This window comes from Typopeltis vanoorti, chromosome 3 (genome assembly GCF_054136105.1).
Source record: "Typopeltis vanoorti isolate ZY-2024b chromosome 3, IOZ_Tvanoo_1.0, whole genome shotgun sequence".
Lineage (NCBI taxonomy): Eukaryota > Metazoa > Arthropoda > Arachnida > Uropygi > Thelyphonidae > Typopeltis > Typopeltis vanoorti.
Window position 1 is genome coordinate 102,607,912 of NC_143551.1, and position 14,820 is coordinate 102,622,731.

Here is a 14,820-nt window from a genome sequence, read left to right on the forward strand (position 1 = left end):
TTGTAAAATTACTTGGTAACCCTAATATACATTATTCCCAAGGTAAAAAAAATTATCATTATTTACATCTATATCTCCTCCAGAGATTCTTATTAAAAATAAAAACACCTTTTAGCAACTTGCATAGGTAAAGTTGATAAGGCTCTGTATTACTAAAACCTTGGTATTTAGGGTCTAGCTACTCACTGAGGAGACCTCAAAAAAGGTTGAAACCAGTCTGGGTAGTGACCCCACCCATAATGTATTGCAGTATACATCTTAGTGGGATGTGCTTTACATTATAGAAAATACTAAGAATAGTGATGAGATCTTTACCCACCTTTACAATGAGTTGTCTGGTGTTGCACCACCTTTAGACTTGAACTAGGTTTCAGGTGCAAACTTAACTGCTTGCTTACTTGGGATTAGGAGTAAAATAACCAAGTTTATAAAATTACTTGGTAACCCTAATATACATTATTCCCAAAGTAAAAAAACTTATATATATATATATATATATATATATATATATATATATATATATATATATATATAATACCATTATGAATGACTAATGTACAAGTCTTTCCACCAGAATTATCATAATCCACGGAGATTCCACAGCATGCAAAGCCAGTCAGTTTGGTAAGTTAAAAGTGAAGCTTTCTGTTATAAACAGGTTGGCTTTTCTAAAACGATACCAGGATAACATCATCCATCCATCCATCGGTTCACTGGATATCAACAGATGCTGTATGGTCACTCAGATGCTCAGTAATGTGCTGAGCCAGTCTTCACCATGTGATCCCATTGAATGCTTTTCTAGAGGTTTCAACTCTCTGAAGTTGAAGTAACTCCAGACACACTATCCATCCATCTCACTGACAGTCTACCCATCCTCTTTTTCCAGGAACTTTACCTTCTATTAGTGTTGTAAGAAGTCCTCCTTCCACCCTTTCAATGTGTCCAAAGTATTTCAACTTTCTTCTGTCAATATCCTTAAGGAACTTCAAAGTTCTACTGATCTTTTCTAGCACCAATCATCCGTTTGTCTCCTTTCAGTATACGATATCCTCAACAGCCCTCTGTAACACCACATCTCAAAAGCAGCTATTCTTTTTCCATGAGACTTCTTTAGGTTCCAAGTCACTATTAGAAAAATAGCTGCATCCAAAATTCTCAACTTTGTTACCATGGAGATAGATCCATCCTTCAGATTTTAGACAAGTCTTTAACTGTTGTTTTAGCTGTTCCTTATCTATTTTTTTTTTTTTTTTGACATCTTCTGAACAGCAATTCTTCACATTAATAATGGATCCCAGGTACTTAAACTAGCTGATTTCCTCGATTCTTTCTCCATTAAAGCAGGCTTGTTTCTCAAAAGCTTCCCTGTTTGTAATTCCTTTGAAAATTATCATTCTTAATAGCATCCAAAATCCTCAACTTTGTTACCATGGGAATGATCCATCCTTCAGATTTTAGACAAGTCTCTAACTGTTGTTTTAGCTGTTCCTAATCTTTTTTTTTTTTTTTTTTTGATGTCTTCTGAACAGCAATTCTTCACATTAATAATGGATCCCAGGTACTTAAACTAGCTGACTTCCTCAATTCTTTCTCCATTAAAGCAGACTTGTTTCTCAAAAGCTTCCCTGTTCGTAATTCCTTTGAAAACTATCATTCTTGTGTTGCTATGATTAAGCTGAGGTCCTCTGTTCTTACTGATCTCATTAACTTTGTCAAGAATTTGTCCTAGTTCTTCCTTGTCATTACAGAGGAGTACTCTATCATCAGGATACCTCAGATTACTGATCAATCTACCACCTCTAATTCCTGCCTTGAGCTGATCCAATGCCACATGCATGATGTCCTCAGCATAGGCATTAAACAAGTGAGGAGAAAGTAGACATCCTCACCTAACTCCCTTTCCAACCTGAAGCCAATCAGTCAATCCAACATCTGTTCTTACTGTGACATTTTACTCCCTGCACAAAATAGCATGTTAAGGAAAACCCATTCTTTTTCATTACTTTGACAGTTTCACAAGCTGAACACAGTTAAAAGCCTTAAAGTAGTCTATGAAACATTACCATAGGGAGTCTAAATTCTTTATACCTTTCTATAACCTGTTTAAGGCAAAGGATCTGATCTCTGGTATCCTAACCTTTCCTATAACCTGCTTGCTCCTCAGGCATCTCTGCCTCAATAGTAATCAATCCTATTTAGAATGATTTTTAATAAAATCTTGCTTGCTTCCATGAGAATAAACTGATAGTTGTATATCATGTTGGAGGCTTAATGGATTTTTTACAACACTCAAAAAGAATTAAATTAGAATTTAATACTTCCTATATTTCGTCCTAGTCACTAGGACATCTGCGGGGATTACAAAAACAATTAATGTAACACGCACACAAAAACTTACAATACTAAGCCCAACCACGTGGGTGACATTAGAGTCCTATCTAGGTGGAGCACCCTCTAAGGGCGGTAGTAGGTGGCCTGGAATGTAAGGTGGGACCTCTGGTGATGAGTGTTTCCCAAATCTTCGGAAGCTTAATGCAACCATATTTATCAAGATTTGGTTGGTTTCTGAGAGCTGCTGCTGCTTCTAAGAAGATTCTCTCTTTCTTGAATTTGCTGTGGTGTAGCATGGTGGTTTTCTTCCATGATACTCTGTGGGTGGTGTCCAAAACATGGTCAGCCAAGCCTCAATGGCCATAGTTGTGTTTAACGATGTAACACTTGTGTTCCTCCAGGTAGATGGATGCTGATCTGCCTGTCTGTCCAAAGTATGCCAGCTTACAGGAACAGGGTACTTTGTAAACTCCAGGCAGAGAGAGAGGAGGGAGCTGATCTTTTGTAGAACGGATAAGGGTAGCAAATTTGCAGTAGGGCTTATATGCTGTGTGTAGGTTGTGCTTTGTTAGTATCTTGGCTATTTTTTCCAAAGTGCCATGGATGTAGGGTATGGTGATGGCATTTTTAAAATCTTGTTGACGAGAAGGACGGGAAAGGGTGGGGGGGGGGGGGGGGACTGATTATTTTTTTGATACTGTGTTCGCTGTAGCCATTGGAGAGGAAAGTTCTGTGTATGTGGTTAAGCTCAGTAGTGAGGGCGGTTCCACTAGAACAAAGATTGTGGGCTCTCTTGGTAAGAGTTTTAATGATGCCATATTGTTGCGAGGGGTGGTGGTGGGAGTGTTTGTGAATGTATCTGCCTGTGTGTGTGTGTGTGGGTTTTCTGTATACAGTGAAGGCAAGTGTATCATTAGGCAGGCGTGTGACTAAGGTGTCTAGGAGCTTAATGATACACTTGCGTTCACTGTATACAGATAACCCACCCACACACATGCAGATACATTGAAGGAAGTACAGGAAAATGGTTTAATGTTAAATCTGGTGTCAGACAAGGAAGTATATTATCACCTCTGTTATTCATTATCTATAATGGATTACATTATGAAGAAAAGTGGTATTAAACCTGATATCAAAATTGGAGATGTGAATGTCAGCTCCTTGCTTTATGCAGATGATGTTATACTTCTAAATAAATCCGACATGAGCCTGCAAGATTCACTGACTAAATTGAATAACTGTTGTAATAGATATGGTATGAAGGGTCAGCAATAAAAAGACAAAGACAATGAAAATAGGCAGAATCATTGAAAATGTCAACTGCACTGTGAACGGAGAACAAGTAAAACATTTCAGCTACTTAGGCACGATTTTTAGTGAAGATGGTAAATTAAATATGGAAATAGACAACAAAGCTGGTATGGTAGAAAGTCAACTGTATAAATTTATATGGAATAAGACAGAAATTAGTCAAAACACTAAATTAGCTGTATACAAGACAGTGTTCAAACCAATTTTAACTTATGGATCTGAGAGCTGGGTCAGAAGTAAAACACTTGACCAAAAACTGGCTGCAGATATGATAGTCCTGAGAAAGATTAGGGGCAAGAATAGGTGGCATCAATGGCAATATCATATTAAAAAACGAGGATATTAGGAAAGAACTTGACATCATCAGCATCCAGGAATGTGTTAGCAGAGCTAATCTCAGATGGTATGGTCATTTAAACAGAATGGGCAAGGAAAGATTAGCCAAACAAGTGTTCTCTGCCAGGTTGGCAGGAAAAAGACCCAGAGGAAGACTAAGATATAGGTGGATTGATATGGTAAAAATTGCCTTAGAAGATAGATATATGAATATAAGATCTGACAATGTTGTAGCTTTGACAGGTAACAGATTGATTTGGCAGAAAATTGTAGTTGGAAGTTAGTAATGATGTAAATTTTTCATGTAGTACTATCATATCCTGTACACAGCTTGAGGGTAAATGTCAGGAATTTGATGATGATGAAGACCCTTCCTGGAATCTACCTTGGCTTTAAAGAACTACCCAAACCTCAATAAATATAGTTGTATAAAATTGTCTTAAATCTGGAAAGCATTTATCCTGAGATATTCAGCATAACAGCCAAGAACACCTATCTTAGCACCACTAAGAGATACTATTTTAGGACTTTAGACTTACCTTTGTTGTTTCTGCTTCAGTCATACTTACCCTATGTAATGCGTGCACATATAAATTTGCTCTTTGTTCCCTGAAAATGGCAATTTGACTGCCAAAATATTGGAAGTATTAATTAAGCTTTCTCTAATTAATATATCATATATTTTGTTAATTTCCTTAAACAATACTGTTGTGGTTGACAAACATATAATCCTTTCCACATGAATCACTTGTGAGTAGACTGTAAAATTCCTTTAACTTGTAGTGTTCTATTGTATCTCCTCTCCTCCACCTTTTCTTCAAACTCTGAAGACCACATTCACATGCACAATTCCACATGCCAGTTGCTTGCATTAATCTTTTCAAATGTCTGCTCCCCCCCCCCATCTTCTTTGAAACTGCTTGACATATTTGCACATTAGATCAGATATGAACATACCAAAGCCTTACAAATTTAACGGGAGAATAGCTTCTTATTCCAACAAGTTAGTGATCTCTTTAATAGTGCTATTATCCAGTATGATGACTTAATCACCTTAGTAATATGACCTATAAATTTTAACTCAATGTCCACAACAACCTCTAAGTGTCTAGCTTACTGACTACTTCCAATAAATTCCAACAGAATATGTTGATTGTAATGTTCATCACTGAAGTGAAAATGTTAAATGTACAAATTTGAGAAATAACAGATCAATTTGGAAGAAAACTGTTAAGGTAACTAGTAATAATGGAAACTTAATCATACAGAACAACAGCCAACTCTCACTACAGCATACTTGTCAGATAGACAGGAAGAGTTTGCTATCATGGATACTAAACTACAGTGAATTTCTTTTAGCATATCTACGGAGCTTGGTTGATGTTTAAATGATATATATTTTCACCAGATTATATGTCAATTCAAAATTCTGAGCAGGGACCATGCATATTCACATGATCCCTGGTATAATCATGTTTATTATTCCCCCCCCCCCCCATCTTCTGCTAACTTTACAACTCTTTATGAATTTTAGCTTGCAATTATTTCTCCCCACACATTTTAAAATTATAAATGATGTGATTCTTGATCAGACTGTATTCAATATCAAAAGACTAGAAAGTGATCACTATTTAATTGTAAATACATAATTATCGATATAACAATCTCTTCATCATCGTCATCATATTCCTGCCATGTACCCCCAAGAGGGGGGGGGTGTACAGGATATGATAGTACTACATGAAAAATTTACATTATTACTAACTTCCTATCTACAATTTTCCTCCGAATCAGTCTGTTACTTGTCAAGACTGCAACATTACCAGATCTTATAATTTCTATCGTCTAATGCACTTTGTACATAACCGATCCACCTATATCTTGGTTTTCCTCTGGGTCTTTTTCCTGCCAACTTGGCAGAAACACTTGTTTTGCTAATCTTTCCTCGCCCATTATGTTTAAGTGACCATACCACCTGAAATTAGCTCTGCTAATGCATTTCGGGATGATGACAGTGTCAAGTTTTCTTTCCTAATATCTTTTTATTATAATGTTGCCATTGATACAATCTGTTCACGCCTCTAATCTTTCTCAGGACTCTTATCTGTGGTCTCTAGTCTCAAGTGTTTTACTTCTGATCCAGCTCTCACATCCATAAGTTAAAACTGGTTTGAACACTGTCTTGTATACAGCTAATTTAGTGTTTTGACTAATTTCTCTCTTATTCCATATGAATTTATTCAGTTGACTTCCTACCATACCAGCTTTGTTATCTATTTCCATATTTAATTTACCATCTTCACTAAAAATCATGCCTAAGTAGCTGAAATGTTTTACTTGTTCCACAGGTTCTCCATTCACAATGCAGGTGACATTTTCAATGATTCTGCCTATTTTCATTGTCTTTGTCTTTTTATTGCTGGCCCTTCATACCATATCTATTACAACAGTTATTCAATTTAGTCAGGGAATCTTGCAGACTTGTAGTGGATTTATTTAGAAGTATAACATTGTCTGCATAAAGCAAAGAGCTGACATTAACATCTCCAATTTTAATATCATGTTTAATACCACTTTCCTTCATAATATGATTCATATAAATAATGAATAGCAGAAAGGATAATGTACATCCTTGTCTCACACCAGATTTAACATTAAACCATCTTTCAGTACTTCCTTCAATTCTAACTGCTGACTTACAACTCAAATAAAGACTAAGTATTGCTTGATATAATGTCCCATTGATACCATATAACCGTAACGTACTGAATAGCTTCTCTCTTGGCACTTTGTCATATGCCTTTTCCAGATCAACAAAACTTAAATATAGATCTTTGTTATATTCCCATGCTTTCTCAACTGTTTGTCGTAAAGTGAAGATCTGATCCTGACAGCCTCTATAACAATCTCCCCTTCCATTATAATACTATGTATTGTGAATGGTGAAAATATCTAATGGTATGCTGTAAATTCTGAGAAATGCCACTAACAACTTTCACTGATATAATCTTACTGTAATGGATATTATAAATATTCTCTGGTTCTTCTGAACACTAACATCTTGTGTGTAATTTCTTGCATGTTTAGCTATGGCTAAAATTTGTGTCATAAACAAGTGTCTGTTTTTGAAGAAGCTCTTATAACAAAATGGGAAACAAGATAGCTAGTCATATTAATTTTTATTTGTTAAACCGCTATTCATATTTGTTTAATGTCTGGCACACATTTTTTTGCAAGTTTTTTTTTTTTTTTTGGACAAGACTAAAAGAAACTAGACGCATAAAGGGTATGCTGGTAGAACATGCCATTCATCCTTTTTGACAAACCATGCGGTGCACAGACAACTCAAACTATCATCTTCAACCAGTGCCTTCTTAAACAATGATCTCCATACATCCTTCAATGGGGTAAGGAGAACCTAGTCACCTTCAATACCACCAAAATGTGGTCTTATCTTTTCTCTTGTATAATAGATTTCATTTCACCTACCTTTACTCTATGTAATGCACCAAATAGGATCAAATCTCTCTATAGTTGGATCAACATTTACCTGTAGCTTCTCCTAGTATAAATACATCATGTCAGTAACAACCTCAACATCTAAAAAACAAGGTAATTTCTACTGTGTAATATGGTACTTTCACCCAACCATCCAGCTACTAACACATTGCAAATCCCAAATCCATTCATATCATTGGAATGATACATGTTTGGAGTGGTGTGCCTAAAATGTTCCCAAAAATTCTCAATACTGTGCAAAGGAAATCAATTTAGCTCATAGATGATCCTCCTCCCTTACAGACTCACTTCAACCTTTCTCAGATTTACTCATTGTTTCTGCTGTGTGTGTACAGATAATTCCATGATGAATTCCACTGAACTGGCAACCATCATTCCTCCACTTTCAGCTGGACAACATACCCTTTTTAGTACAGCTGCAAACACACTAAACCTGCTTCTCCTCTTCTATTACACCTTCCTCTGTCTTATGAAACAGCCTTCCTTCAGGAACAATGTCAATAAATTTATTTCTTTTCCAACCCTCACCTGTATACCACACATGGCAATGATGTGCTTATAGGTTATTATACCTCTCACGTATCAGATCAATAAAACAGTGGTGAACAAATATATATATATATAGTAATGAATAAATTAATCTGAACAAATCAAATTTTCATCACCTAGTGTTGCGAATTTTTAACAGTGGCAACCAGGGCTGTCCAAAACACAGCCTGTGGGCTGGATGTGGTTTTGTGCAGCCCACCTGTGGGTTTTGATTTTCACAAGCAAAAAAAATAAAATAACAAATTGAATCAAATGCATATTAGATATTTTAATTCTATCACTAATCGATAATCTCGATGTTAGTAATTTTATTTGGTATTTTAATATCACTATATACCCATGTGTTTTTCAAATATTAGACGTGTCAAAGAAGTGTTCTTACACTGTTTTGTTCCAAAGCACATGCTCTGGGTGCTCGTGGGGATCATGAGCATGTGATTAGTGTGCAATTAGTTGTTCATCTGTCGAGGTTGTGCTGCTGCTGCTCACCAAATTACTAGATACGCATTGTGATTTATTTCCATGTTATCTTTAGTAATCTACTTAATAAATTTTATTACAATTTATCTTCAAACAACCATGCCTAACAAGAAAAGAAAAATTGAAGATGAAAAGCAAGTGTATCAAAGCCAATGGAAATCAGACTATTTGATTATCCAAAAATCAGGGAATTTGAACTCAAGATGTGCTCAGTGCTCGGGAGCACATATCTTTGTGCAAGCACTTTTTCAACGATGAAATTCATTAAATCAAAGTACAGATGTTTACTGACAGTTATTTTTCTTGCAAATGTACTGTGACTGGCAACCATTGAAATTGATATAAGTATTTTAGTAAACAAAGAAGAACTACCGCAGAGCTCTCGCTAAAATGAAATAAACAATTATTGTTTCTTGTCTAGTGTTTCAATAAAAACTTTTATAAGAACCATGACTTTTCTTTCTTATGAAATTTTCAAAGTGCTTGCTAAAGCAAACTAACAGTAGGACTCTCCAAGCAATTTAACATATGTACTGTATTTATTATTCTGGATGAATAATAAATACAGTACATATATACAGTACACTAGGATAAATCTTTTTTTAATGCAGCCCTCAGATTACCTAATGTTGGACAGCCCTGGTGTAAACAATTGGTATTCATAGCATCTTATTCATTTTTTGTAGCTATAAAATGGATACATCTCCAAAAAGGATTCAAAAACATGTACTCTTTCTCAGCATACATCAATGACTGAAAGACAAATTGCCAATCAGTATGGTGCTGATTGATTTAGGTGTTGTTGTGTTGGTTTAGGTACTGTTAATGAGATTCTAAAGAGATTTAGAAACACCTACCTTTTCTCCTGATAGAAAAAGGAAATGTAGGCCAAAAAAGAAAAACCACACTTACCAAGATTGTTTAGGAAAAGCAAAATGAATCCAAGATAATCTGCTGTAGATTTAAATAGAGACTTGGCAGTTAGCGGGATTAATATTTCTGACATGGCAGTCCGTCGAAGAGTATTGGAAGCAGGAAGGACTGCCTACAGATCAAAAAAGAAAAAATTGTTGATGAAGGCTATGCAGAAAAAGAGGCTCCATTAGGCAAAAGTGTACAAAGACTGGACTGTTCAGAAGTGGAAGAAGGTCCTATTCTCAGATGAGAGCCATTTCTTTGTCCAAGGAGAGCAAGCACCATATGTGTTCTCAAATCAGTGGCTGAGAAGACTTACTCCCCCCACCTTCATCAAGCTCCTAATCAGCCAGCTAAAAAGATGTTCTGGGATTGTTTTACACATGACAGACTTGGATCACTTGTGCTTGTTAATGGTATAAGTGACCAATACATAAAAATATTGGAGACGAGAGTGGTCCCACAGATCCAGAAAGACAAAGAACTCAGCTTCCAACAGGATCTCACTCCATGCCACATTTCAAAAAAAGTAAGAGTTCTTCAAAAATCAAACATCCAATTGCTTCAGTGGCCAGGTAACTCCCCGACATTAACTCAATATAAAATTTTGGGCAATTGTGAAAAAGAGACTTGTAAAATTAATTTGTGATACAAAGGATAACTTAATACAATCCATTATAAAAGTATGCTTTTTGAGATGCAGAAATAAGAAAAATATGTTCTACGTTGGTAGAGTCCATGCCTAAGTGAATTAATGAACTTATTAAGAACATAGGAGCACATATAAATTATTTTGTAAAGTGGGAGATTAATTTTTGTATTTATTTTCTTGCAAAATTAAAATTTTTCTTTAAAATGTGAGTGTTCAGATTAATTTTCACTATCGCTACTATATATATTACCTTGTAACCATAACTTACTCTTTCTGAGCAGAACAAAGTACTCTGGAAGAATAGCAGTAGCATTCATTAGACCCCACACTAACCCTAGATAACTTGTATCTGGAGTAAATTAATATTATGAATAATACAGCAAAGTTAATGTAATGACATTTCACCACTTATGATGTAATATAGACCAACGATTCTAAGAAACAGCCAATAACATTTGATGAATGAAAGCAACATTCATGGCAATTGGTGGGCTATCATTAATGCAGTTTTCAAAGTGGTTTTACAACAAAAGTCCTTTCAAGAAGTTAACTAATTTAGAAAGAAATATAAAAGATTAATATATTAAATATTATACACCAGTAAAATATTACTTTGCATTTGATGTAATAATGTCATAGAGTGCAGTTATTGCAGAAATATATCTGTTGATGTTTTTCTTTTTTTGTTTAGACTTAACTAAAAATGAAAAATTTTAGTGGTTATTTTTTATGGACAATAAAAAAAAATTCATGGATCCATGGCATACCTTAAATTGCTACCACATATTAACATAAACTAACATAAACTAATGGATTAATAACATGCATAAACTTAAATAGTTTATATGCCTTAGCATACATCATGAATAAATGCTAATTCAACTCTGAATATTTAGTGGATGATGAACCTCAAAGAGGATTTGATGAATGGATTTTCAATTTGCTCATATGTTTAACATTAAGGTTTCATTGACAAAAACTGTCAAGTATCACTGGTTTTCAGATAATAAGACAATTAATGAAATTCTGATCCCTCCCCCCCCCTGCAAATATCTTTGCATTTTCAATGCTTATTTCCCTTAATAACAAGAAAAATAAAGATTTGATTATCCAGTTATTATCCAAAGCTTCTTAAAGTTACACTGTATGTATAATATTTTTACCTGTGCTTTTGCTTCTTCCTCTTCCTTTTCTCTGGCTTTCTTCTCAGTTTCAAAAATTTCTTGACGTTTCTATGAGAAACCAATTAAATTTTCTTATTTGTTAAATAATAAAGAAATATGTACAAATGAATATTAAGTAAAATATGAAGTGTTTTGTATATATGTTACCGGCAAAGTGTGAAAAGCAGGCATTCTATACACAATGCCTAGGCGTTTTTTGGCAAAGTAGGAAATGTCTGTTTTTTTTAATATTTTACATACTTTCCCTAGGTATTGTATAGAATTACAAATACTATTTCGAATATGTTTTCATTTTGAAGTTTTAAATTTTGCTGCCATTGGAGGTTAGGTTAGGTTTTGAAGTTTAAAAATTTGCTGCCATGGGATGGTTAGGTTAGGATAAGTGCTGGCGGTTGTTATGAGTGTGACAGACGACGGTTTTGACCGACTTGGAACTTATTAGGCAAGGTTTTGAAGTTTTAAATTTTGCCACCATTGGAAGGTTAGGTTAGATTAGGTTAGGTGCAGGCGGTTGTTGTGAATGTGACAGACGATGGGTTTTACCGACTTGGAACTGCTGAAGGAATTTTAAACCAACTCTATGCCAGATCACAATTCACTTTATGTCTCAAGGACTTAGTGAGAGTTGGAGATGTTCCTTACCACGAAATAGCTCTCCGGTCATCTGCTTCCGCTCAGTCCACAAGTAGCGGCCAAAGGTTCATGATACTTGCAAAACCAAGTGCCAAAATATGAAGTGCTTTTGTATAAAAAAAGGCAGTTAAGTGCAATTCAAAATGCCATTCCAAAACGTCTCCAATTCTCATCAAGTCCTTGAGACATAAAGTGAATTGTGATCTGGCATAAAGTTGGTTTAAAATTCCTTCAGCAGTTCCAAGTCGGTAAAACCCATCATGGGTCACATTCACAACAACCGCCTGCACCTAACCTAACCTAACCTTCCCAGGGCGGCAAAATTTAAAACTTCAAAACCTAACCTAATCAGTTCCAAGTCGGTAAAAACCATCGTCTGTCACACTCATAACAACCGCCAGCACCTACCCTAACCTCCCATGGTGGCAAAATTTAAAACTTCAAAATGACAACATATCCGAAATAGTATTTGTCATTCTATACAATACCTAGGGAAAGTATGTAAAATATTAAAAAAACAGACATTTCATATGTTGCCAAAAAACGTCTAGGCATTCTATAGAATGCCTGCTTTTCACACTTTGCCAGTAACATATACACTAAATGATGTCCAAAAACCAAATATATAAAAGCTTCATAAACTTAAACTGAACATAAGAATACCTCCCTTTTTCAACCAACTAATCTATTTAGTGTATCATAGACTGGTGGTGGGAGGACTAGGGAACATCCATGGAAACTGGGCAAGAGCGTGGTTAGTAAGGGTGTTAGAGCTGGGTTTTTTACTTTTAGAGTGGTGAATGAGTGGAATAAGCTGCCAGAGTCTGTTGTGGGTGCTATGACGGTGAATGAGTTCAAGGCAAAGTATGATAGATACTGTGTGAATGTCGAATAGTTGTGATGGATATGATGTTTAGGGCCTCCCTCGATGAGTCTAAGGCTTCCTTGGAGTCGCCCGTAATAATAATAGGAAGAAAGTTAAGAATAAAAGATAAAACAAGAAACTGATAAAAGTTAAAATTACAGAATATTATTAAAATATTACCACATAGTATATACCAAGCCTGCACAGCATACGGCCCGCAGGCTGTATGTGACGTGCAATGCTATTTATTTTGGCCTGTCTGCTTCATTGAATTATTTAATCATACGGGGGAATTATGAAATTAGATGATTTTAGTGTTCAATTAAATTTTTACTAAGACTCTGCATGTTTATGTTCATGTGATTAATGTCACAATTATGTTTCTTTCAACTCGACAATAAATTGCATTTGGAGTTATTCCCACTGTTGTATTTAATAACAAATTATTACAATCGCTTCGAGGTTTTGTTAGCACTAGTGTCGCTGCGGGGAAATTCAAAATTACATCTCCATGATAACGACTTGATGTCTACGAACGAGAACAAATCATATTAGACAAAGCTGGCCATGCCTTGACTGGCTTTGGCAGTGTAGTGGTTGGTTGTAGCTGGAGCAATACATTACATAACTGTTATCATAACCTGCATTATTGTGAGTTTTTCATTAGTTTTTTTGTAATTAATATTGTCAATCTCGACACAATGAGCTTAAGTTAAAAGCATAAAAGAGATTTGGAACATCGAGCATTTAATCCTGAGTGGACAAACAAATATTATTTTACGTTGTTTAAGAACAAAATAGCGTGCAATGTTTTCCGGAATCTATTCCGGTGCCGAAAGAGTACAATCTGAGATGTCATGACACCAAACTTTGAAATAGTGGCAACAAAAAAATGCAATGTGTCACACTGTGATATTCTGAATGTCACAATGTGATATTCAGTCACTAATATTTCACTGAGAATAAGTGTGATATTCTCAGTGAAATTATTAGTAAACTTTGTGTTTATGTTTAAGTGGTTTTTATTGAGAAATTTTGCAGCTATATCTGTTTATAAATAATTTTGATTATAATTTTAATGGTAACTCCCTAAAAAATTTAAATAAGCATATTAATTAGTAATTACTGTAGACCTACTAACAAATTTACTTAAGTTTAGCTGCAGTGGACCAGTCTAAGATTCTAGGTACAAAGTGATCTGGCCATTGGTCAGGTGGTCCAAGTTGGTTTGGCTCTCAAAAACAATCAAGTTGTGCAGGCCTGGTATATACCTTCATTCCCAGTTCTGCAGTTTTCAGAAAAAGTACACCAAATTATGTTAAATAATGATAAATAATAAATATAGTCAACTATTAGAGATCTGTAAAAACACTGAAACTACAGAGATAGAAAAAAATATTAAACAGACACATAAAAAAATTCCCAATACCCTCAGAATGACCACAAGATCATGATATACGAGGATGGTCTGAAAAGTTCTCGGCCTAACAATGAAAAAACGAATTTATAATTTCAAAATTATTTTTATTTTTCGACATAGTCTCCCTTAAGACTAATACATTTATTCCAGTGATGCTCCAGCACCATTATTTATCCCGACCCTGTAATGGTTCTCAGTAAGATCTGCAAAATACCCCTTTACAGCTGCAATTACCTCTCGATTCAAACAAAAATTCTGACCAGTGAAGAAGAGATAGAATTCAGAGAGAGCCAAATCTGGGGAATAGGGTGGATGTTCCAACAATTCATAGTGCAGATCCCTTAATTTTCCCATTGCCAAAACACCTTTTTTCTTCTAGTCTGGTTAAAAGATCAGAATAATATTCCTCATTTGTTGTTTTACCCTTTTCAAGATGATTAATAAACAAAATGCCTTTAGCATCCCAAAACACCGATGCAATGACCATTCCTGCTGATGGAACCGACTTTGTCTTCTTTGGTGGTGAACAACTGGCTTCTGCCACTGTTTTGACTGCTGTTTGGATTCTGGTGTGTAATGGTGAATCCAAGTCTCATCCACTAATAAATCGATGCACAAAATC

General features: G+C 35.2%; 1 protein-coding gene across 1 annotated transcript in view; it reads right to left on the minus strand.

Annotated features, from left to right (window-relative positions):
• LOC150108433 (dnaJ homolog subfamily C member 2) overlaps window positions 1–14,820 on the minus strand; it is a 337,407-nt gene that overhangs the window by 108,205 nt on the left and 214,382 nt on the right. The window contains exon 10 of the mRNA XM_090415844.1: window positions 11,260–11,328. Within this exon, the coding sequence (XP_090271970.1) occupies window positions 11,260–11,328 (69 nt within the window). The remainder of the gene's footprint in view (window positions 1–11,259; window positions 11,329–14,820) is intronic.